We start from the raw sequence: 24,108 nt of genomic DNA on the forward strand, positions 1-24,108 counted from the left end.
CTACATCCTACGACATGGCCGTGGCAAAGAAGAGATAAAAAAGAATAAACAAAGATGAGTTCACTCAAAGGTTTAAGAAAAATAAGATTTATTTTGACTGAGCCCAGTGTACACAGATCAAGACTGACAATTTCTGTTGGTTTAAACTTAAGAGTGTGCTGGGCTAGTATTAAAAACAGACATAGATCTATTGACAACGGATCTATTGTTAAACTGCTGTGAAGAGAAAAAAAAACACATTTTCTCAGATATTATTAGGTATATCCTGGTCTTACAAGGTGTGATCATAAAGTTCTGCAACTCTGCAAAAACAAAAACAGTCCCCCCTCGAAGGTGGTCTCTGGTGCAACACTGCATGAATCTGTTACATTTGGCTTCATTTTAGAGAACAGAGTCGTATCTGGCTGTATGTAACCAGTGGTGAGCTACAAAAAATCCCAACCTTTGGTGTTTTCGATTTACAGTGTACAGATTTACGTCATTTCTACTAAATGCCGTCCCTTGAATGCCTCAGGATATTAGATCCTTGAATAAGTCTGACCTTGGTGCACAACGCATGAATGCTGGGGAAAAAAATCGTCTAGATCCTGATGCGTTGCTTTTGGATTGTGTGCTGTTTGGTCGGTGGGCTGTAGGTGGACAAGCCGCTCTCATAACCTTTGATGACCCTCCGAGTCAAAGCTGTTTCAGCCTGACACAGAAGTTAACGTTTGAATTGCTCCAGTGGACAGAATGAGACGTTCAAGGAGTGATCTAAAAATAGCAGCGGTGCTGGAAGTAGTCCAGTCCTGCACAAGGACAGTGTGTTGAAGTGGAGCTCAAAGCGTAGTCTTTCATTTCTTTAAGGGTGAAGTCATAAAAGTCACAGAAGTTTCTAATCGCACCTAGTATATCCCGCCGAACCTACATAACATCCTTGGTGGCCATTCTGCATACGACCGCATCAAGCAGACTCCCACATTTCTCCTCCTGGGGAGTGACTTTGTACAGCTGTAATGGAGGGAAAAAATAAATTAAAAATATTCTTTAAATTCATCAAGCAAAGTGTTAAAGCGGTAGTGAGGAAACTGCAATTGATTATGTACTCTGTGGGTTATAACATGATTTTAGGCCCAGTTTTTTTTTCTTTTGTCAGATCTTCCCTGAATTTTTCATTTAGTCTGGGACTGGATATAATCCACATCTGAGAATGTTTTGGGAATAAAGCAACATTAGGAGAAACAACTGTGCAGCCTGTCACCCCTGTAACATAACAAGATACAAGTGTGGAATGCAGATTAATTAAAAGCAGCGACCTTTTTGATCTTTGCGTGGTCTGACAGTGAAGAAATCTCTTCCACTGGAACCTGCCGGCCCTCCACCCTGGCTGCAATGCCTGACACGACCTGGGACTCATCTTTGCTGTCAACCATAACGATCAGAACGGAGTCATCACCATCTGAGATCCCAAATCTTTTAAAGGCCTCTGAGATCTATATTAGTAGAAGCATACAGATAGCTTACATAGCTAAAACTACGTTAAGAGTAACATATTTTTTTCAAAAATCGGAACATGGATCACAGAAACATCTTCTTCTTCTCACTTACATTATTTGTAGGGGACAGATTGAAGATGATCTCCGAGTAAAGAGTTCTTGTCTTCATTTTTTCTATTTTCTCTAAGTGAACGGCTTTATTGGCAGCTACCAGCACTTGAAAAGGATCCACCAGCTGGAAATGGAAGCACAGGGTCAACGTAAGCAAACAGCAAGACTCCAGGTAATTCTCAATTTTTATTTTTCAGTGAAAGACACGAGTACTTAACGGTTTTATTAGTATGTGTTTTATACAATAAAACACAGGCGTATTTTGAAAAAGAGCATTGCTAAAACAGACGGAAAAGGCTCACCATCGTAGGGTTGATCAAGGCACCGTTTATTTTCCCTTCCATGGCGCTTTTTTTCAGCTCTGCAGCATTTTTGACTTCTTTGAAGAGCATCTGGGTCACTCTGTGGTCGGGGAAAAGCTCCAGCTTTTGTGTTAGATGCATTCTCAAAACACACACACACAAAAGGTTGGATAAAATTCTATAAACGGCACACGGACCACGGTGCTTCACGTGAAGTCTCTACACGGCGGGGGGAACCATAACACGGTGACACCGCGTCAGAGGAAATCTCCTCCTAGGAGGAAAAAAAAGGATATCACAAGGTAGTAAAACGGCAGTCAATAACATAATCATCCAAAATAAATCATACATATGTGTAAGGCAGATATTACTCGACAGATAATCCAACGCTAAAGTATTTAGCATAGTACCGGAACCTATGGTTTTACACGAGTTTCTGTACCGAGCCTATTTCTGAATCGGACCGCCAGCTGTCAAAAATCACAAAAATTCTTCCGTTTAGCAACGGTGGACATGTTTCAGACAGTTTCCTCTAAATTAACGTTTTCCCGCGGTTTAAATTCTGGAGTCTAGTAGTTATGCGAGATACTCTAAAGTCTAACAGCTAGCTCTGGTCTGAACTTTTCTCAGTTTTACACCGTGTTTCGTCGTCAAACATGGAGAAATTTGAAGGCTACATGTTCACTGCTCTGTGCAGCACCAACTTCTTAATATCCTGCCTGCTGTTCTCCAGAGTGACCCGCGAGCAAAGGGAGCCCTATATGGACGAGATCTTCCACGTCCCCCAAGCTCAGAAATACTGCCAGGGAAAATTCAACGAGGTAAAGTGTGAGTGATGAGGGTGAGCCCGCCATTATCAGGCGGATTAAGGTTAGCTAAGAGCAGCGGGGCTTTCGATTAGGGTTAATCTCCACACTGGGCATATAGGGCTGTATCAGTATGGTATGCCTGTCTGGATGGGTTATATTTATTGATGTCACGTGGGCCAGCTTTAAAAAGAGCAAGGGACTTTGTGGTGAAGTGAAGCTTAACTGCTCAGATCTGTATGAAGCTCTGTAAACCTTACATTACTAATGGCTATCTGTAAAGACATGTTGCATGTTCATCCTTATGTGACATGATGCATGGCATCTGACTGACAGTGAAAGCAGTGTGTGTTAGAGGAAACTAGGCTAAACGATGGTGTTTTAGTCAGGGATCCATGAGAGAGTGAGAGTTTTCTAAAAAGTGTTAAAGCCTTGCAGAGAAAAGATTGGGGTGGTTATTATTTATCACAGCCCTGTCTGGTTCACATGCAGCAGAGTAACATGATGCCTGGGTCCAAGCAGATGCCTGCGAGGCTCCAGGCACGTAGGACAAGAGACCAGTAAACGACCGCCTTGGCAGCCCAAAGAACCTTGTGCCTTCCAGCAACCACTAAAGGAATGAAATTCACATTTTCATTGGCTAAGTGGTTGTCATCAGGGAATACACTTTCCTCCTAGCAGTCAGTGGTTGCAAGAGAGTTGGCAATCAGTCTCTAGGACTGTCTGACAGGGGGTTGTCTTTTCCTACAACCAGACTCATGTTATGCCTGCAATCTACTGGAGCCTCTTTCCTTGTCTAGGGCTAAATAGATAAATAATTGGATACAAGCATAAAAGTAGTTCTCCTATAACACATCGTACGCATATTAATGCATGACGTTTTATCAAGTTCAAGATAAAGTGACACGTTTAAGTGTGTTTTATAAACTGTTATGAGCTGTCTTTGTTTGGTGAGGGGGACGTTGGTGCCCGTAGTGAATCTGGGAGTTTTGGATTTTAAGGATTGGTAACGCCTACCCGGAGCCAGCAGTTCAAACAGATGGTGACTTGGATGAGAGCAGTCTTTGATGATGATTTGGGGCTGTTCGCAATGTCTGTGAGGGAAGGAAGAGAACAACAGTGTTGGTGATTCTCTGGAGGGCCTTTTTATCTGCTGCTACGAACCCCATGTACCACAGTGTAATGAACTATGCTCTCAGCGGTGGCTCTGTAGAAGCACAGCAGGAGGAGCATTTAACTGAGATGATTCTTCCTGAGTGTCCTCGGGAAATGCAGGCCCTGCTGGGCCTTCTAAATGATGGCTGAGGTGCCACTGGAACAGGAGAAAACATTAGACCCATGGTGGATGAAATTTAAATGACTTTATTTGTAAATTTGTGTCGTCACATACTCCATTGGACGACATTCATATGTATCAACAGACTGCTATATCATTTGGGCTGTAATTTTAAGATAGCATATAGATGAAGATTCTAAAAAAAGGCTTTTGTCTTGTGGCTCAGGAGCCAGAGCAGGTCGTCTACTAATCCAAAAGTTGGTTGTTCGATGCCTGGCTGTAATAATAAAGTGAGTGCTGATGCAAAAACAGGTTGTTTTTTTTTAAATACTTGTATCACAGACTAGCCAAGAGAACTGACAGTGTTATGAAATATCCCTGTGGAGGGCCACAACAATAAGATTATAAAGGGATACAATTAATATTGAGCACCGTGAAGCTCAGCTCAGCTTATTGGTGTGGCCCTTCACAGCGGAAGCCCCCCAACTCCCCACTCAAGAGCCATTATCCGCTCACTCCACATGTTAAGTGAACTTTACACCTTGTGCCGTGTTAACATGTTTTTAATTCATGCAGTGGGACCCGATGATCACCACTCTCCCAGGCCTTTACCTCGTCTCAGTGGGAGTCATCAAGCCTGTGGTGTGGCTCACCGAACTGACAGGCGAGGTGGTGTGCTCCACGGCCATGCTGCGCTTCATCAACCTGCTCTTCAACTGTGGCAACCTTTACCTGATCTATCTGCTCCTCTGCAAGCTGCACCTCAGGGAGAAGGTAAGTCCAGGACACGAAGACAAGACCACAAGTGACTTAATTTATTTTTTTTTTTTCTGATGTCACATTAACTTCTCTTCTAGATGCGGACAACCTCACGCCGAGTCCTGTCAGCGCTGTCTCTGTCCACCTTCCCTGTGCTCTACTTTTTTAACTTCCTCTACTACACCGACGCTGGATCTACTTTCTTCATCCTCTTCACCTACCTCATGACCCTGTACGGCTGCCACAAGGCCTCTGCGCTGCTGGGCGTCTGCTCCGTGCTCTTCCGTCAGACGAACATCATCTGGGTGGCGTTCTGTGCAGCCACTCTGGTGGCAGGGAAAATGGATGACGCCTGGAGGGTGGAGCATACAAAAAAGAGGGACGAGAAGTCTGCACCGTCCCAGATCCCGCTGTCATTCAGCGGAGCTAAGAGAATCCTGCTTTTCACTCTGGAGTTCCTCACCTCACCCAATCACGTGAAGGCGGTGCTGCTGGTGGCCTGGCCTTACGCGCTGGTCGGCGTTGGCTTCCTGGTGTTTGTGGCGCTCAATGATGGGATCGTGGTTGGCGACAGGACGAGCCACGAGGCCTGCCTCAACTTCCCCCAGCTCTTCTACTTCTTCTCCTTCTCCCTCTTCTTCTCTCTCCCCGTCTCGCTGTGTTACCACCGCGTCCTCCGCTTCCTGCAGGCTCTCAAAAAGCAGCCTTTGTTTTTCCTCCTGGTCACCGGCATCTCTTTGCTCCTGGTGTGGAAATTCACCTTTGTCCACAAGTACCTCCTGGCTGATAACCGCCATTTCCCCTTTTATGTGTGGAAGAAACTTTTCCAGAGGCACGAACTGGTGCGTTTCCTCCTCATCCCTCCGTACATCTTCGCCGGGTGGAATTTTCTGGACTCCTTTAAATCGCGCTCTCTCTTTTGGAGTTTGGCTTTCCTGGCTTGCCTCGTGGCCACCACAGTCCCGCAGAAGCTCCTGGAGTTCAGGTACTTCATCGTTCCATACCTGATGTATCGCCTGCACATGCCCCTTCCCTCCCTTCCCAGACTCATCGGGGAGTTCCTCCTGTACACGGCCGTGAACGTTGCCACCATCTACATCTTCATCACCAAGACCTTCCACTGGCCGGACAGCACAGCAACGCAGAGGTTTATGTGGTGAGGAAAAGACTAAAGTAATCATTTCAGGATTTTCTCCTGTGTTACAGGGGACCAGAACATCTTAAAAATCAAAGCAAAGCCTCTGTTACATCTCAGTATCAGACCGACACGGTCATATCATTTTTATACACTAACCACACGGCTTTGTTCTGAATTTGTAGGGTTTTATTCTCCCTACAGACAGAATCAGTATCTCCAGTTTGTATTTGACTGGCAAAAAAAAAAAAAAGTACTTTTCAATGACACTCAAAACACTCATAGGTAAATCCTGCCAGTCAACTGTGAATCATTTGATGACTGAATGAAATTGATATTAACAAAAAATGTTGGTAATAATAACAGTGGGAGATCTCAGTATTGTAAGAGCGCTGGTATAGATTTAAATCATAATGAAGAATGTTTAATATACTGTACTCGCATGTTGTTTTTACCCCAAACAGTTTTTTTCCCCCTTCAAGCATTGATCCTTGTCGAGGTTAAAAAATAACATTTCAATATGGAATAAAAAAAAAAATCGGGCTCTCAAATAAATTAGCTTCTTTTAAGATTCATAATTCTGACATAAGAAATGTAACTGATTCAGGAAATCAGAAGATTTAATTTGTAAATTTAACAAAATGTTTATTTTGTTGTGTCAAGTCTACTTATGAGGCTTCCTTGTTTTTGTACGGCAGTTTTTTCTACAGCACTTGTAAAATGTAGTACAACAAAATTATTCTTTTGCAAGTATAATTAAAGAGACCAAAAATGATATAATCGTAACGTAAAGGTTAGATTTCTTTTGATGTGGGACGGTTTTTTTAAAGCATTTTGTGCCAGTGATGGACGCTGACAGAACTTTATAATAATGGGACTATTTGAAGATGTACATACATTTTTACCTCGATATTCACTGTGACCAAGCCATACGAGTCCACTGGAGGTGACCAAGATGTGTGTCGAGATGTTCACTGTTAATTTAGACGTTTTTGTTTCTGCTCGTCTGTACGTGCCCTCGTGCTCGATTTGTGGATGTGGTTAATTCCGCTGCTTATTTGTTGTCGTTTTCTTTATATGCACGAGATTTCAATCATAAAATTCATCCTAACGAAAATCCGATCACGTTGGTTTGTGACTCACGCGATCAAAGTCAGTCAAATCTGAATGTGTAATTTGTCGTGTTTAGTTTGAATGCAGTGTGACCTGTGTGTAGGTGTGAACACGAGTAAACGTTGTGCATTGATGCTGTAAGTATGCTGCTCCCATCTTCATTCAACTGTGGAATAAAATATTCAAAATCAAGTCTGTAGAGCACTCGTTTGAGTTTCACGTGAAGATGGACGATAGCGTTATATGTGCACTTGACGGTCACTTTATTAGGTACACCTCCCTACTTCCTTTTTGAAGCTTCTTTTGCCCCCTCGAGATGATTTGAGCTTTTTAACATGCTGCGTTCTCCTGCTGGAAGCAGCTGTCAGAAGATGACTACACTGTCGTCATAAAGGAATGGACACGAGTATTCGGGTCGGCAGAGTTAAAACTACGGGGACTAAAGTGTGCCAAGAAAATATCCCACACATTTGTTACACTACCAGCAGCAGCCTGAACTTTTGCTACAAGCCCGGATGGATCCATGCTGTCATGTTGTTCATGCAACATGCAGACCCTACCACCAGGCAACGTTTCCCAGTGTCCTGATAGGCGTGTGGTCTTTCCTATCAGCTCGAAGCAGTCTGCCATTCTCTGACCTCTGAAATCAGCAAGACATCTTCTCTGCTGCTCGCTGGATAGTTTCTGTAAACCCTCGAGATGTTTGTGTGGGAAAATCTCAGTCAGTCAGCAGCTTCATCCAGACCAGCTGCCACCAATGTTGTTCACTGGCCATTTTTTCCCCCCTCTACACTACTTCCTCTGTTTCGTGGTTCCACAGAAATGTATGATGAAAACTATGAACACCTTTATTAAACACCTCGTTAATTTGAAGGAACACAACGGAACAGAAATCAAGTCATTTAGAACTTAATCTGATTAATACTGTGACTATTTCTCCTTATTGACATCAAGTGGTACTAACACAGTTTGTCTCAGTCGGATCAGCCAGAGTCAGCCACCAGGAGGCGCTATAATGCAGCGCTAGAGACCTCTATGAACATGAAAGTGCAATTCACCATGAAGTAAATGAATTCAACATCTGAGTAACACTGGAAAGTACTCAAGCATTAATCACTAGATGTTTAGTTTGAAGTCGGCCTTGAGAGATATTTAAGGTTCAAACTGACTCAGTGAATTGATATAAAGGCCCTGACTCTAAGAAACACACGTTTACAGGTGAGCATTGTTATTGTTTTGCTCAAAGAGTATCTGTGATGTAAGATTCCTACTTTAAGTAAATGTAGCACCGAGTTTGAGGGCCGTTTTTGTCGTATTTCACGTTTCATGCATGTAATATTTCCAGTGGGTGACCGGTCTGGGCTTTTCTACAGAGCCATGCTGCTGTAATAAGTGCAGAATGTTGTGGTATTGTCTTGCTGAAATACTAAAGGCCTTCACTGTTAGAGACACCATGTGGATGGCAGCCTATGTTCCACTGTGAGGTATATTTAACGCAACACAAATTCTAATCATTTCTATACAAAGTGAATTTATTGAGACTTTCTGGGGTGTCACCTTCGCACACGGTCATGTTATCAATTAACTGCAGCAGTTGTGCAACATTCAGTTTTCTAACATTACACATTTTAATAATGAGTACCCGGGCTGGTACATAAAAATAGAGAATTTAAACAATTAATACATTGCATCTTTATGTTTTACGCACACAGGGTCCTGACTTTTTGGAAACAATGTGGTAACATTATGGAAAAGGTCAATGCTAATTTAGAGCAGTATTTTAGAAGACCGCAGACTCAGCTTCGGCTCAGTCTCAGTGCAGCCTAGCAACACACAACTAGGTTCAAAGAATAGGTGTGCATCTGTACACACATATCAGTTACAATGATACATGTGTGCTGATATTATCTCTCAAGAAGCAGTTTTTAAAGAAGGTAAACAGGTTTGAGGTACAAAAAAAAATTACACAAGAAGTGGAATGGAAATCGCTTTTATGGAGTGATGAATCCAAATTGGACAGTTTTGGTTTAATGAGAAAGCACTGAGCGTCTATAGCTGTAAAACATTTTCAGCATCACAATGATGCAAACAATCAATGCAGTAAAAGCACACCAGGAAAGAGACAAACGCACAGTGCAACACTATGAGTTATGGATTGGCCTCCCCAGAGCCCGGACCTCAACACTACTGAAGCAGAGTGGGATCATCTCAACAGAGAACAAAACAAAAGGGAGTCAACATCCAAAGAAGAGCTTTGAATGTTCGTCGAGAAGCTTTCCTGAAGACTGCGTAAGAAATGACAAGAAAGCTGCGCAAAAGAGGCTGTGTTGAAGAATAAAAGTGGTCATGAGCTTCAAATACTGACTTTCAAGCTTGTTACATACAAACGAGGGATGACTCAAGATTTCGACAGTATTATAAATAGTGATAATTTTTAAGGTGGGCGCCAAATGTGGAAAGTGGACGATATCTGTGTTATTTAATTAAGGACACGATCTGTATCGTAAATATTTATTTTTCTGTCAGTGGTTGGATAACAGGATTTTCTTCATTTACACTTATAAGAAGAAATTTGTTGGATAGTACACTCAAAAATACATCGTCTCATAGAACAGAGTTTAAAATTTGTATCAATAATGAACCCCCACTCTTCCACAAAACGAGCGCAACTCCCCTCAAAGTGCAAAGACTTCACTTTTATGGCGTTTTTACGCTGACGTCAGCCTGTTATGGCGTCATTGTGACGTCGTAGAGTGTTGAAAATCTAAAGAGTGTTTTCTACAGCTTTCCCATGCCCTTTCATATAAAATATATTACTTTTTTTTTTGCTAACAATGACGGTAAAGGTCGAATGCTTGGCCAGCTTAAGGTCTAATTTATCGCTGCGAAGTTTGACGACGACCCATAAAAAGTTGTGGGTAATATAAAGTTTTTACTGATTTTCCCATTTGGTGTGACTTTGACCTCGACCCGATTTTCAGCAAAATTGAATCAGCTCAAGCTGTTATTGGTATCTACCATCAAACAACAATTGAAAATGATATCTTAAGCAACTGTCGATGCTAGGCTGCTAACAAACAAAAAGCACTTCCCAGAGGACAAATGTGCTGCTCGCAACGGTCTTTGTCTCACCACAAATCCTCTACGTATATGGAGATTTCAGAATCCTGAGTTTCCTCTACCCGACCAAGCTCCTCATGAGAAATTGTTCAGTCTCTTCTGAGACAGAAACACGAGAATAGCAGGAGATCAAATACACAGAGCTGAGACTTGAATTTGATCACTGAGACGATGTTTTGGTATCGCTGAGGTCTATTTATAAGCCCATCAAGTTTTCCCATTGTGTCCTCTACTTATTCCAAGAACCCATTATTTGTTACAAATAAGAATCAGTGCAGTCAGAGAAAACGTCGGTTCTTTTTCCAGGTGCTAAATTCAAAAAGTATGAAGCAATTAGAGGCAGACCCTGAAGAAGGAGCTATTAGTATTTAAAGTCAAAGGTGAAGACAAGACAGTTTGACACTTGTTGATCTGTTACGGTTACATAAAAAGTTAAAACAACAGTAGAAAATAATTAGAGGGAGAAATAAAGGAAGAAAAAAAGATGGGCTTAAACGATCTCATGACTAATTCTTAGACCTAAATAAAAACATCTTCTGCCTTTTATTCAACAAGGTCAGCGTGACACAGAGAGGAGTCTGAACATTTTCCATTCCATGCTCACACAAGTACATCACATTTACTGAAGACCTACACTCTGAAAATACAAAGTAAAATGCAACTGAAATAAGTAAGTAAGTAAGTAAGATACCTTTATTAATCCCACAAGGGGAAATTTCATGTTTATATGTGAAATCAAAGGTTTGTTTATATTAAGATTTAATCATTAACAGACAATAGATGCTCAGTGAAGAGAATTAAATAGGGATGAAATAAAACGAAAAGACAAAACATTCATTTTACTCTGAAAGTCAAAAAAAGGTGGAATCCAAGCAGGTGGAGTTGAGGACACGGGTGGAACCAACTGGGCTGACAGAGAACGATCAATCAACCTCACTGGCGTGAACCTATAAGGTAGTACAACTCAACAAAGAAAGCATTAAAGCGCCAAACACAGTTAACACTGGACATACATATGATGGGATATTAACTTGCTGCTTGGTTTGCATCCGTCGCATCGCTTGGGTGTGACAAATGAATCGTGGCCTCCTTAATCTGTGGCTCTATTAGGCATTTGAGGGGCAGATGGAGGGTCTGCACATCGCTGCTGGGTGTGGATGGCTGTGGTTTCTGATGAGTGGGCTTGATGATGTAAAGCCTCCAGTGGTAAACGTGCTGTGGTCAGAAATGAGTCACCAGAGTTTTCTGGCGTGTGCTGTTCATCTCTGCTGCATGGTGGCGGGGGGAGGTCGTGATCCACTCTGCATCCCTCCTCACAGCCTCAGTGTGTCAAAGTATCTCTGAGAAGATTTATCTGTTTCATCCTCATCACTGCTTTTTTTTCTTGAGCTCTCTGTCTGTCTCTGCATTCGTGCTTCCACACTTCCACTTAATGCTCTCAGGTGATTTTCTATTTCAACAAACTCATCTCTCTGCACTCTTATCTCTTTTATTCCAGCTGCATTAGCCGTCTTAATGTTCCTTCTTGCGGGAAGCCAAAATGTTTTCCCTAAACATGCATAACACTCATGGATCCTTCTTCATGCTTTTCCTTCACCACATTTGGAGACATGAAATCCACCACTTTGGAGCTGGGGATCGGTCCGCCAGGGCCTCACTCTACGCCACCGCCTGGCACACAATGCAATACGGCGCCTCTTGTGAGTGTTGGGCCTGACCAGTCGGGCCCATGGACTAAGGCTCAGCCACCAGACGCTCGCCCTCGGGCACCCTACTTTGGCCTGGCTCCAGGGTGGGGCCTCGGTCACCCTATCCTGGGCAGGGTGAACCGTTTCCTTGATGTTCTACTCATAGGGGTCTTCTGAATCGCTCTTTCTCTGGTCCCCCACCCAGGACCAATATGCCATGGGAGACCCTAGTAGGAGGCAGAATCCCTGGACAATTTAGCCCCTGGGATCCCTGGGACACACTGGGAGGAGGCCCTGGGGCAGAACCAGGACATGCTGGAGAGATTATATCTCTCGGCTGGCTTGGGAACGCCTTGTTGTCCCCAGGACAAGCTGGAGAAGGTGGCTAGGGAGAGGAAGGTCTGGGCTTCCCTGCTTAGGCTGGTGCCCCTGCTCATGGATGTGATCACAGGGAAAGAATCATATTCCTGTTTTCTTTCTGTTTTTCTCTCTTTTTTGCCTTTTTTGTTTTTTTAAGTTAGAACTCTAACCATTTGTGCATCAACGTGGTGCATTAGCTGGATATCCCAGTGTAGGTGGTTTGGGGTCCAAGAGGTTGGCTCTCTTCGTGTTTTACCATCTCAGACCACAGATCCCGTCAGCCATCGAATCCCACTTCTCTGACACCAAGCTTGTTGTGGAAATTAAGATACAAAGACCACCTGGTTGTGTGTGAGTTTTATTTGCTTTGTAAACGGGTCAAACAACAGTACAGACAGCATTCGTTACCCTGAGGCACTGTAACCATGGACTATTTATAGAGAAACAAACGCCGGATAATAAAAGAAAACTCTGAGATCAACATGCAGTCTGTCTGAAAGTTTACACAGAGAGGGAAGAACACAATATGGAGCCTTTCATCCGATAAGGTCAGCTTGACATTTTCTGCTATGTGTTCCTTTTTGATTCTCCTAATTACATATATGCTAGACATGCAATAGTAATGACAGCCGTTTATTACTTTCTTTCACAGTCTTCTTTACATTTATGAGTCTGGAAGGATGCGGTTGCAAATTGCCAAACGACTACATGGTAAAGACACAGAAATGTTAGAGTGGCCACTGTCACCGGAAATATCTCAAAGACATTCTGGAGGATTATCATCACCCTTACAGCGGATGGTTACCAAGAGACGTTTCCCTTTTCCACTCTGCTTGCTGTGGGGAGAGCACGGAGATTCAATGGGACTGAATTAGGAATAACAATCTCTAAAATTCTGGGGCGTTTTTTTGTTAGTGGTGATGTGATGAAGAAACACAGCTGACGGTGTGATTGAATTCTTGTCAGACAAGCAGTAAGTGGCAAGAGAGCCAAAACATCTAACTCATTCCTCCTTAGAAACAGCTCAAGGTAGCTAATGCCTACATTCCCACATTATCCTATCATTTCTTGTCTTAATCATCCCATAATCTGGAGATATTAGGCTTACTTTTGCAGTGATTGCCATCTAATTAGCTCCTTCTGTGGATTGAAAAGCACATTACTGGAAACGTGTGTAAGTTTTCTTGAGATTGTGACTTAATTAGAGAGCTAATAGCATTTACTCGTGTCTAGAAGGGTCTTAGAATACACATCCTTCATGGCCAGCAACCCATCTCACAGTTTTAAAGCCATCTGGATCAGGACCAAATTTCCGTGGGTCCACCTTCTCTAACAAGTTTCATGAAATTCGCCTTGGCAGTTTGTGCGTTACTAATTGACAACCAAACAAACGGCACTGAAACTGTACCTCTCCCTCGGCTCGCACCCTGGCACACTTGGAGCACAGGAGGCACAAAGAAACAGATGGAGTTACAGAGGACACCATATGCTACCACGTCGTGAAGGAGCACAGGCACGTCTCCGTTCTCTCACAGTGGAAACCGTGCCGGGAAACTTTGCTGTTTAAATGTATAGGTGCATTGCAAATTAATCTCAGAGTAGGACAACAGCAAGGCTGAGACTGGATGGCAGCTGTGTCGGGCTCTACTGTTGCTAAAGCCTAGATTTTTGGCACGCCACCATTTGCTTGTTATCGCTTATATAAAGGCCAGATGATGCTGGGGAGAACGCCATTATTGCGAGTAAAGAGGTAAAAAAAGAAAAGTAATGAAACCTTTTGGGATCACTGCTAACGCTAAAATAACTTGACGGTGAAATAAAAAGACGATTTCTCAGTTTTTTTGTGATGAACGTCAAACTGCTCAAAAAGTTGACCAAACATAAAACAACTCTCATAAATCCCTTTCACTAGGTCCGTTCCTTCTAGAATTAAGTGATTCTTCCAACAGCAAATTTGGTTATTATGAAGGTTTTGAGGTAATCATGTACCCGTTTGTGCACCGCAGTATAAAGATGGACATGGAAACCTATGACATCATCCACTGGTTTTGAAATTTGAGCCTAGAGAGCAGTCAGGATCTTTCAAATCCTGTACAGAGTATAGAGAGTGTACAGCATGGATTTATTTTAGATCGTGGGCTACATACAGCTCACTCTGATCTTAAGTTGTTTGGACGTGTAAAATTCCGCTTTATGTCATTTTATGATGTTTAACTGCACAATTAGTCCCTGAGATGTCTTAATACAAGATAAATAAGTTTTAACTGCACATCTCAGTTTTTTCTATATGATAAATTAGTAAAATTATAGAAAACGTTCTGGCAGTTCACTGCCCAGGCTGTGCCGTACTTATTCAACATGACGTATTTGGTTCAAAGGAATTTCTAAGTAGACGCTGAAAACACTGTCAGTCTGGCAGAGGCAGAGTGTATGGAGTGGTGAAGTGGCCCAAAATGCAGACACGTAGAACAAAACTTGAATATTAACAGAAAGCGAGACGTTTATTAAGGCTGGTAAAAACTTTACAAAACAAAAGGCAGAGGTGACGCTAAACAATAACCTAAACTGGGGAAACTACAGATAAACATAAAAAACCAAAACATGAAACCTGACGTGGATACAAAGATGCATGGAAACATGGCACAAAGGACAACAGACAACCTGACAAAGACCGAATAAGAAAACAAACTGAATACACACAGGAGGATAACGAGGGGATGGGGAACAGGTGGGAACACAGCTGGGACAAATCAGACCTAACAAGACAAGGGAAAGCAAAATTAGACACACTGCACATAAGACAAGGACTTTCACAATAAAACAGGGGTCCGTTCTTCGTACCTCGCTTACTACATCCAAGATCAAATCATCGCGCCAAATTTGAGCTCGCTATTCCGGTTCTCCGAACACACCTGTTGTTGACGATTAGTACAGCTGGATGAAGTAATGTGAGATCACTGGGTGGCTTAACAGGGGCTACGCATCGATAGTAGAAACATTGATCGGCAACCCTTTGATTGGTCGGCGAAAATGTCGAAGGAGCGCGCTCGGTATTTTTCGGCAGCAGAGCAAGAACTCTTGAGTGAGGGATTTCAGGAGTTTCAGAGTTTAATTAAAACGCAAGGGAACACTGCAAAGGCTGCAAAAGCAAGGAGAGAGGGCTGGCAGAAAGTTGCTGACAAATTAAACTCGTAAGTAATTTAATAATAATAATAATAATAATAATAATAATAATAATAATAATGGATTGGATTTATATAGCGCTTTTCAAGGCACCCAAAGCGCTTTACAATGCCACTATTCATTCACTCTCACATTCACACACTGGTGGAGGCAGCTACAGTTGTAGCCACAGCTGCCCTGGGGCAGACTGACAGAAGCCAGGAGCTTCGGAGAACCGAATGATCCAAGATCACGCGAAATCGTCAACAATCAAATCCAGCTAACTTACTTAGCGAGGTACGAAGAACGGACCCCAGGAAACAGAATGGAAAGCAGACACGACAACGCGAACTTGACAACATAAGACACGCGACATGAAACACTTAGAGGGTGAGGGAAACTTAAATACAGGAGTAGAAAACACAAAGGGAATCTAATAAACAAATGAACTTAGCTAAACTGAAGAACTTAAACTTAAACATAAACATCTAAATAAACTTAAACTTAAAATACTGGGTCAACAGACCCAGGAACGTGGCAAGAACATTAACCTTTCTGTCATGTAACTGTTTATTCATTACTTAACTAATTTGGTGTAGCATGAATGGCTGTGGGGGAGGTCTTTATCAGCAGGAAAAGCCCCAAAATGTATAAAAATAAAGTCCTTCATATTTTCCAAAGCTGCCCGGTGGGCCATTTGGTCTTAGAGCCGAAAGATCTTCGAGGATGAGAATGTTTTCCAGAAACTTGAAGATGTCCAGTTGCTTTTCTTTCCAAGCTCCTAAGATGATTGGACTAGAGTGAGAACAACAGAATGGAAGTGATGAAAAAAGCAGATTAGCAGCTTAAATACCCGGAAATGCAGGCAAAAGAGTGAATACTGCACTTTGTTTATTGCCCTTACATGTACTCTTTATTGTGTTAGACAGGTGACATAATACACATCCTACTTAATGCTAGACGTTGCAAAATGCAACTCTTCAGTTTCATTTTGCAACGTCTAGAGTTCCTGTGAACTCTAAACTCTACTGTGAGTCGAAATATCTTTCTAAATCCAGCCAACAAACAACAGTCATTATATCACAAATGATATGAATGAAGGCAGTCTGTGTGTGACTAAGACTTACTGGTTAATGAGTCTCCTAGCACGCCTTAAAATGGGCTGTCAGCTGCTCCAATCAATCCAGTCCAGGGACAACTTTGAAGGTGGCCAAGTGGGGGCCAACTGCCCCACTGCTGCCAACTTTTTTGTCCTTAAAATATTTGTAAAAACCAACTGCTTGTTTGTCCAAAAGCTTCTTATATTCTTTGTTTTCTTAGACGGGATGATACATTAAATAATTATAAGTATTTTGTCGATTCACTTTACATATAGGAGATTTCCACGCACTTAACTGAAGAGATTTGTGCCACCCTGGCTAGACCTCTTGTCCCTCATTTGGCCTCCCATGTAAGATTTTCTAGATCCACCACTGGATTGCAATCACACTTTATATCTCTAATATTTACATAATTTTTTGGAATTTATCTCAATGATTTAGAAGGGAAGAGCTTAGCAAAACAGGCCACAATGAATTATGCAAACCATTTAAAGACTTAGCATTTGCACCTGCATCGCATTTAGTCCTAAGCTTTGGAAGGAAACTGTGCTTGCACCGAGAAGAGTGTTGGTGTGCCCCGTTCACTCTGCAGCTGGAAAAGTGTTGTATTCTGTTTCTCTATTAATGCATCCACACTTAGAATGAGACTTCTCCGTCTCAAGGCTCAGCCTGCCTATGAAGTGGTTAGACCGGTGGAGACCCAGCAATGTCATTCTGATGGAGAGGCACTGAGCAAAAGGGTGAAATAGCAACACATCAGAACTCATTTGAAGTACACTCAGGTAAAAGTAGCTCTCAGTGGAAGCAGCTATTTGCTTACACTGCTAAATAAAAACTCACTTAAACATTACATATGCTGCAGGAAAATTATTCTATATTGCAAAAGCTTATTAAAACTCTATAACAGGCACAGAGCGCATGAACCTGAACACATCAGCTACAGTACGTGCCGTCTCTTTGCACCTTTAAAAAAACAATTAAAGCACATGAAGAAACTGTTCTATTTATATAAGAACGGTGGGAGTTCAGTGGGCGGAGCGGCCAAAGCATGTGTTTTGTTTTATTAGAGGCACGCAGTAATTATGCAACCTGCCCACATTCATATGAGTGGCGTGACGTCTGGAGAAAGTTTGATGTCCTGTGAGGGACGCGTGGGAGGCGCTCAGGGTCATCTGGAGCCGTCCTGATGGCTTCACGTTTGCAAAAATGCAGCTTCGCCGTAAATATCGCACTGAACACCTGACTGTCCTCCTCTTTTTTAATTTTCTGAGGGATATTTAAATGAGATCCAACTTTAGCTCTGTCTCTGTGCCAGGTTGCTAAGCTACAGCCTGTGTCAGGAAGTGACAGGCGAACATAATTACGACCCTGGTTGACAGACATCGACCACAGTGTTCATTAGACATACTCAAGCATTAAGACATCAAGTCTTTTTAAAGGACAAAATCCTGACACGACCTTTTGTATCAACTAATTACCACATTATCATTTGGTGAATAAGTATTTAGACAGTTAAAGACAAAGGAGTTGGCTCTGGTTTGATGTATGGACGGAGTTTTGTGGCACCACCATCCAGAAATATTGCATTTTACTGTATTTTGTACAAATAAATATATAAAAGCGTTATAATGGGTTTACTGCCACGCTTCTCAATTTCTTAGACGTGTCCTCGTCTGAATTCATGGTCTTGATGTTTTGCTCCGTTGCTGCTAATGAGCTGATTGTGTATGTCGAGTGTTGTTTCCTTGCAGTCAGCATTGCGATGTGCTCTCGCTCTGTCTCATTCTCTCTCCATGCCGCCCTCGCTTTGACTGACAGTGATATTAGCACCTTTTCTTCTCTCTGCCTCTCTTCAGCCTTCAATCATCGCATCTCTTCCTTTGACCTCAAGAGATGCTGGCAAAATAAAGCTATTTGTAGCGGGCAACAGGCGATGTGCAGGAAAATAGATACAAATGATTTGTACTACTCAGAAATATTCACCTGATTTGGAAACAATCAAATCGTAATGTGGAAAATGGTTTTGTCAGAAAAGAATAGCTTAGGAAGCTGTTGAAGTCCTGTACCCAGGACTGAGCGTAAACGTAGAGATCGTGCTGTTGCTGTAGCAGCTCCAAAACTGTGGAACGATCTCCCTTCAGAGATTAGACAGGCTTCTTCCCTACAGGTTTTTAAATCACCACAGCCTTTGACACCACGTGAGATCTTGGTTTTATTTTTAGTTTTATTTTAGTTGCTTTTAGTTGATTCTATGCTGTTTTTTAATATAGGGCTGTTTTTATTTTTTATGTATTATGTGTTTTATTTATTTATTTTTGCTGTTTTCTGTTATTCTATTGTTTTTAACTTATTTTCTGTACAGCACTTTGGTTCTGTGCTGGGTATTTTAAAGTGCTTTAAAGTGATAGCCTCCACCGTGTTTTGTTTTTTTTGCGTCTTTTCACTAGCACCTACTCGGCTCAACTCAACTTGACTTGGTTTCAGTCATTTTTGGTCACAGCTCAGCAGCCTTTGTGTTTAAGGAAACTGACCCAAATGCAGACACTGAAGGAGACAAAAACAAGGCAAAGGCAAACAGGGGCAATGCTAACTGAAAACTAACTGGGAAAACTAAAAAACTAAGAAATCTGTGACAAGACTGAGGTAACTATGAAAAACTATGAAACAACTATAGCGACTATGGTGACTACTAGGACATGATGTGGAGGGAAAATACACAGACGACCTGACTGAATGAAAGACAGAGACTAAATATACACAGGAGTTGATCAGGGGAAGTGGAAACACATGGGGAAACAGCTGACACACAAGGGGACATAGAAACTAAACTAGAATAACACTCAACTAAATCCTAACTGATAACACCAACACAAGAAACAAAAATACAAATTCATGTTTCATGAAGGAGTCGCTCCCATGAGTGATTCAGTGATTCACTCTTTGACAAATCAGTGCCATGCAGCCTGCTGACATCACATTTTCAGCTCTAATCAGCTCGCTTGGAACCCTGGTCCACCAGGAACAAAACAAAAGTACCTGGGTACAGGTGTAAAAGAAAACCCTAAAAACAGAGTGGAGTCGAGTAATAGTAACAGTGTGGAAAAGTGTTTAGAGAGGGTTGTAGACACTTAGTAACGTATTGCTCTCCTGACCATCTCCATACATACTAAAAACGATTTGAATAAAAAAAACTCAAATTAGGATTCATGACTCCATAAAACCTGCCGATTCAACTCAAGAGCTAGGAACAAATTATGCGTTTTTGATCATTTTTGCTATTTTTAATTATGTAGACACAAAACTGGTTCATCCCTTGAATCTTTTTTAAACTTGAATGACAAATCAAACTAATAAATAAAACAAAAAAAAAAAAAAAAAAAAAAAACCAAAAATCCAAAACATTCCTTTGAAAATATTCAGGTACAAGTACTGCTGTTGAGGATTTAATGCAAAACTTCAGTAATGGATTAATATAACATTGGATAAGGGGAAGAATTTGTTGGATTGGTGGTTTGCGACTAGATGAAAATAAACTGGAGTCACCTGTTGTACTTTGTTCCAGAAGAGTTAAAAATCATCTCAATCCCAAGATGTAATCAATAAATACACTAATTTACGGTGGCCCTGAGAGGCCAAACGGACTGCAACTTAAGAAAACACCAGCAATAAGAAAAACGCTGGAAAAGCAAACAAAACACAACGGAAATAGGAAAAAAACAGATTTCCAAAAGCACGGACCAGTTGCAGGAACCAAAACATGGTAGGCGTGTTTTATCATGATTCATATAATACTGATGACGGATTTTAAGGCTAATAGGTAGGCTAACACACTTACCTTTCATCTTTTTTTTCCTCATAAAACCGATCGATCCTCCAATTCTTTTAAGTGTCTCCCAGCGCAATTCGTAGCATATTTTGGTTCCTGCAACTGGTCCGTCGGGTTATTGTCTCCCCAGAAACACTTCCCTTGCGCTTTTGGAAATCTGTTTTTTCCTATTTCCGTTGTGTTTTGTGTGCTTTTGCAGCGTTTTTCTGGTGTTTTCTTAAGCTGCAGTCCGTTTGGCCTCTCAGGGCCACCGTACTAATTAGCTGTATTTTGAAGTTCATTAAAAGCATAATCCCTTGATGAATAAGTAACACGATGTATATACTGAAAAAATGTTTATCTTTTAATTTGGCCAGACTGTGGGCGCAACAGTAGCATTTAAACAGACATCATTTCTTTGAATTCTTTCCGTCAATCTGGCTGTCCATCAGATTTTAACCTGTTAAATCAAAAACACTGATTTTTCCCCCTCTCATTTCATCTTTCACACATAAATATTGAAACTTCATCTGCGCTATATAATTTGACTTCACTTCATGCAGCCAACCCACAATTTCAGCCCTGATTTTTCCGCAGGCCAAATGTGAAGCCAACTGAGTGAATTTGTTTTGCAAATATATGCAAATACGGTCTGTAATAAGGAGAATCCATCAGCTAATTTTGTCCGCTTTCTAAATTTACGAGTGCATTTATGGCTGGGGAATAGATGGGCCTACACCTGACATCTATCTCATATACACAAGAGGGTTGATGATGATTGAGTGGGGCGTCTGTGGATAGCAGAGACGCCGTGTGCATGCTTGATTATATCTGTCACCATCAGCCAGCTTTATTATCAGCATAACGCTGACATATTTACAGTGGATGTCTTACTTTAATTTGCCCAAGACAAGCCATTTTAAAATGTCAGGGATGTGTGCAAGTGTCATCCATCTCTGTTGTACCTACAGGTATTCACTTTTTTGTTCTATGTCCTGCTCAGTCATTTCTCACAAGTCCCAGAATGCCTTTTAACAATCCCAAGAGGGAGGGAGAGCAGTTAATATGACAGCACACAGTGAGATATTGTCTGTCAGCTATGAACTTTTATTTTATCCATGATAATTAATTTTTATACTTGGTCTCACTTTTAAAAAATTTTATTTATTTATTTTTGCTTAAAAATGATGAACACTGATGTATGCTATGTGTCCATATGACACAACATTGTCTGCTCATCTGTACTGATTATTACTTTATAATTTCAGTGTTAACACCTTCTGTGCTGCTCCTCAAGGAGATAATTGTAATGAATCTATTGTGATTGCTTTATCTGATAGAACATGCTGTTTACCAAAGCGGCAGACCAGAAGGTGACAGCCTGCCAATATACAGACTGTTATATGCCTGATAATCGTCCCAGCAAAAATGCAAAGTTAATGGAGGTTTAAGTGAACGAATAATGTTAATCAGGCACAAGAATAGCAAAGTTGCCATGCAAACAGCAGCTCACATGTACGTCCACGTGAATGCAAAGCGAATGCAGCGATTACATAGTTGTTGGATGGAAAGACAGTGAGCAAAGCTGGATGCTGACCTTAAATCCAAGTCAGCATCAGTGGATTTTGCTCCAAGACATGATAAACAGAGAAGTTTTTTGAAAAAGGGTCAAACAATGCTAAACTCTCTTGATGCTTTGAAGCTAATTTGTTTTTAGCCAATCAGTATTATTGTAGATTTTATTATTGTCTGTGCAACCAGCTACCAACAGATACCGCTTTAGAGATTTGTGAATGCAAAGTAGTCATGTAGTGTCTTTATCGTCAAAATAAATGCAAACAAACAATATTGTGTTGTAAAAAAAGTTGCAGAATTTGTGCATCTTGCAAGGTACAAGTAGTTGCTATGCTACAGACACATAGAAATGACTGGAGATTGCAGCACAACCACAATGACGGAAACTATGTGAATAAATCCCTGTCTTCAAAGTGGTTGCTTTACTTTGTTGTTAGCAAAGAAATGAGATCAAGCTGACGATTAGATGCAGTTTATTTGTGGTAATACTATATTGAACTGCTATTAATTGGTAAACATTGCAAATCTATTACTGTGTGTTGCAAACCTGTCACCATTTATGTACAAGAAATTCACATTAAACAGAAGTTCACATTAGCTATAACTTTATGAATTTGAAACAGGAATTCATAAAGTCAATGACAATTAGCTTTTATAGAGGAATCTAACCAATTGATTTCCAGTTGGGAACCAGTGGAGTCAAGTCCCCTACTGCAAAAACAATCTAGTTTGCAATGTGTCTGCATTTATAAGTTAGATGCTGAAGCTCCAGCAATGCTTTATTGCTCTTCTTTCACCAGTGTATTTGACCAATAACTTATAGCTTCAAGCTCTCAAGACTTTATTTTCTTCTCTGTGCACCTTGGAAGTAGGTGCACAGAGAAGAAGTAGGTGTTTAAAAACCAGATGAAAACCTTTTTTGCTCACTGCGCATCCATTCATCCTATTTTTATTCTAGTGTGACTGAGCCATTAGCTAGCTATTAGCATAAAGGTTGAAAACGGTGTGGAAACCTTGGGTTTCACTGTAGTAAAGCTAGTAAAAAAGTAAAATTCAGTACTCTGAAATACTCTTTGTGCCCTCAGAGTGTTAACTAGTGAACATTAAAAGGGTTACAATGGCAGATGTGTGAGCCCTAAGACTTTTATTAGTGTAATGGGTGCAAAAAAGGAAAAAGAAAAACAATTCATATTTCATTTTAGTCACGAGTTTAGTCCATTTTTAGATATTCTTAACTGAGCTGAAATTTGGGTGTAAAAGCCAGGTTTAGTGTAGGCACATCACCAAATCTTTTGTATTGATGGTGTTCTGATTGTTGATAAATAATAATAGAATGAAAAACAGTAGTGGTCCTAAGATTGAACCCTAAGGCACACCTTTGGTTGCACTCGTAGAGCTAGAAGTAATAATTTCTGTCTTTACATACTGAGCTGTGCTGGACCATTTTCAAACCATTTCAAACTGTTTACTCTGCATGGGCAAGTATTTTAATATTGTATGACATGTGTGCCAAAAGCCTTTGAAAGGTCAATTTAAAAGGACTGCAAGATTTGTTTTTAAAAAATACACATGGCACAAACACATTTGTATTACACTGCTTGTTGCCTGCAAGTTGATGAGCAGCTCGACCATGAAAATTACTGGAGAGTTACAGTTTTGATGGTGTCAGCTAGAAGGAAAGCCAGGCAGTACACACACGTATGAAACCATCAGTCATATTTATTTTGCAGTGAAGGTGCTGGAACACTGCATTCTCCTTCAGTGCCACTTTCCCCTAAAATTTCACACTGTTTCTCCAAGGTTAAGTAACATCTTTGTTAACAGTTTGAGGAGAATCACTCCTCCGGATGTAAACAGCTGAGAGACAATCACTTCACAGCATAACTGCATAACCCCTCTGCTCTCTGAAGCTGACAATATCCGAAAACGCAAACAAAAACAAGCTGGATTGAAAGTGCTGGAAATCAGGGATCTCAGCACCTGTCAGAGTGCTTGCAGAGTTACTGGGTGCTGCTGAAGAACAACATCAACCCCCAGCAGATACAAACTGCACGGTTGTGTACTTCTGTGTGTCGGGGCATTGATGGTTTTGCTGATTGCCAGGTGAAAATACAAACTGAGAAACATTTTTTCATTTTACAAGAAATAACTGCCACCAATCAGAAAGATGACTCAGTAATGGCAACTTTCAAAATAACACAAAAGTTCTTCATGTTCTGAAGCGGTGCCTAGTTCAAGATTAGTGGCTATGTGTCTGTGCGGTTTGTGTGTTTGTGGTGTGGGTAGACTTTCTTGTACTGTAATTATCCTGTCAGATGGAG

General features: G+C 41.2%; 2 protein-coding genes across 4 annotated transcripts; one reads left to right on the top strand and one right to left on the bottom strand.

The window, feature by feature from the left end:
* Positions 1-72: 72 nt before the first annotated feature.
* Positions 73-20,262, bottom strand: tprkb (Tp53rk binding protein). Of its 3 annotated transcripts, none has more exons than XM_085252022.1 (5): positions 20,243-20,262; positions 1,889-2,162; positions 1,588-1,710; positions 1,296-1,472; positions 73-990 (listed from the first exon to the last, which is right to left on the bottom strand). In XM_085252022.1, the coding sequence occupies exons 2-5, from the start codon at positions 2,027-2,029 to the stop codon at positions 904-906; spliced, it is 528 nt and encodes a 175-aa protein (XP_085108148.1). In that variant the 5' UTR covers positions 2,030-2,162; positions 20,243-20,262; the 3' UTR covers positions 73-903. The 3 variants fall into 3 exon arrangements, with proteins under 3 accessions (XP_085108148.1, XP_085108146.1, XP_085108149.1); XM_085252020.1 differs by lacking the exon at positions 20,243-20,262 and adding an exon at positions 3,712-3,773; XM_085252023.1 differs by lacking the exon at positions 20,243-20,262 and adding an exon at positions 2,331-2,722.
* On the top strand, positions 2,345-7,248 carry alg10 (ALG10 alpha-1,2-mannosyltransferase). The gene is made up of 3 exons (XM_085252018.1): positions 2,345-2,709; positions 4,547-4,744; positions 4,828-7,248. Exons 1-3 carry the CDS (start codon positions 2,545-2,547, stop codon positions 5,887-5,889), a joined length of 1,425 nt encoding a protein of 474 aa, XP_085108144.1. The 5' UTR covers positions 2,345-2,544; the 3' UTR covers positions 5,890-7,248.
* Positions 20,263-24,108: the final 3,846 nt, after the last annotated feature.

Source organism: Mchenga conophoros, linkage group LG17, assembly GCF_057382185.1.
Source record: "Mchenga conophoros isolate Kocher_MC1m ecotype Shallow Benthic linkage group LG17, M_conophoros_male_GT1.1, whole genome shotgun sequence".
Lineage (NCBI taxonomy): Eukaryota > Metazoa > Chordata > Actinopteri > Cichliformes > Cichlidae > Mchenga > Mchenga conophoros.

Coding starts and splice junctions, on each gene's coding strand:
- tprkb (XM_085252022.1), bottom strand. CDS start 2,029: ATGCATCTAACACAAAAGCTGGAGCTTTTCCCCGACCACAGAGTGACC. Junction 1,711..1,888: donor CCTTGATCAACCCTACGATG/GTGAGCCTTTTC, acceptor TTCCATTTCCAG/CTGGTGGATCCTTTTCAAGT. Junction 1,473..1,587: donor ATCTGTCCCCTACAAATAAT/GTAAGTGAGAAG, acceptor CTACTAATATAG/ATCTCAGAGGCCTTTAAAAG.
- alg10 (XM_085252018.1), top strand. CDS start 2,545: ATGGAGAAATTTGAAGGCTACATGTTCACTGCTCTGTGCAGCACCAAC. Junction 2,710..4,546: donor GCCAGGGAAAATTCAACGAG/GTAAAGTGTGAG, acceptor TAATTCATGCAG/TGGGACCCGATGATCACCAC. Junction 4,745..4,827: donor AGCTGCACCTCAGGGAGAAG/GTAAGTCCAGGA, acceptor CTTCTCTTCTAG/ATGCGGACAACCTCACGCCG.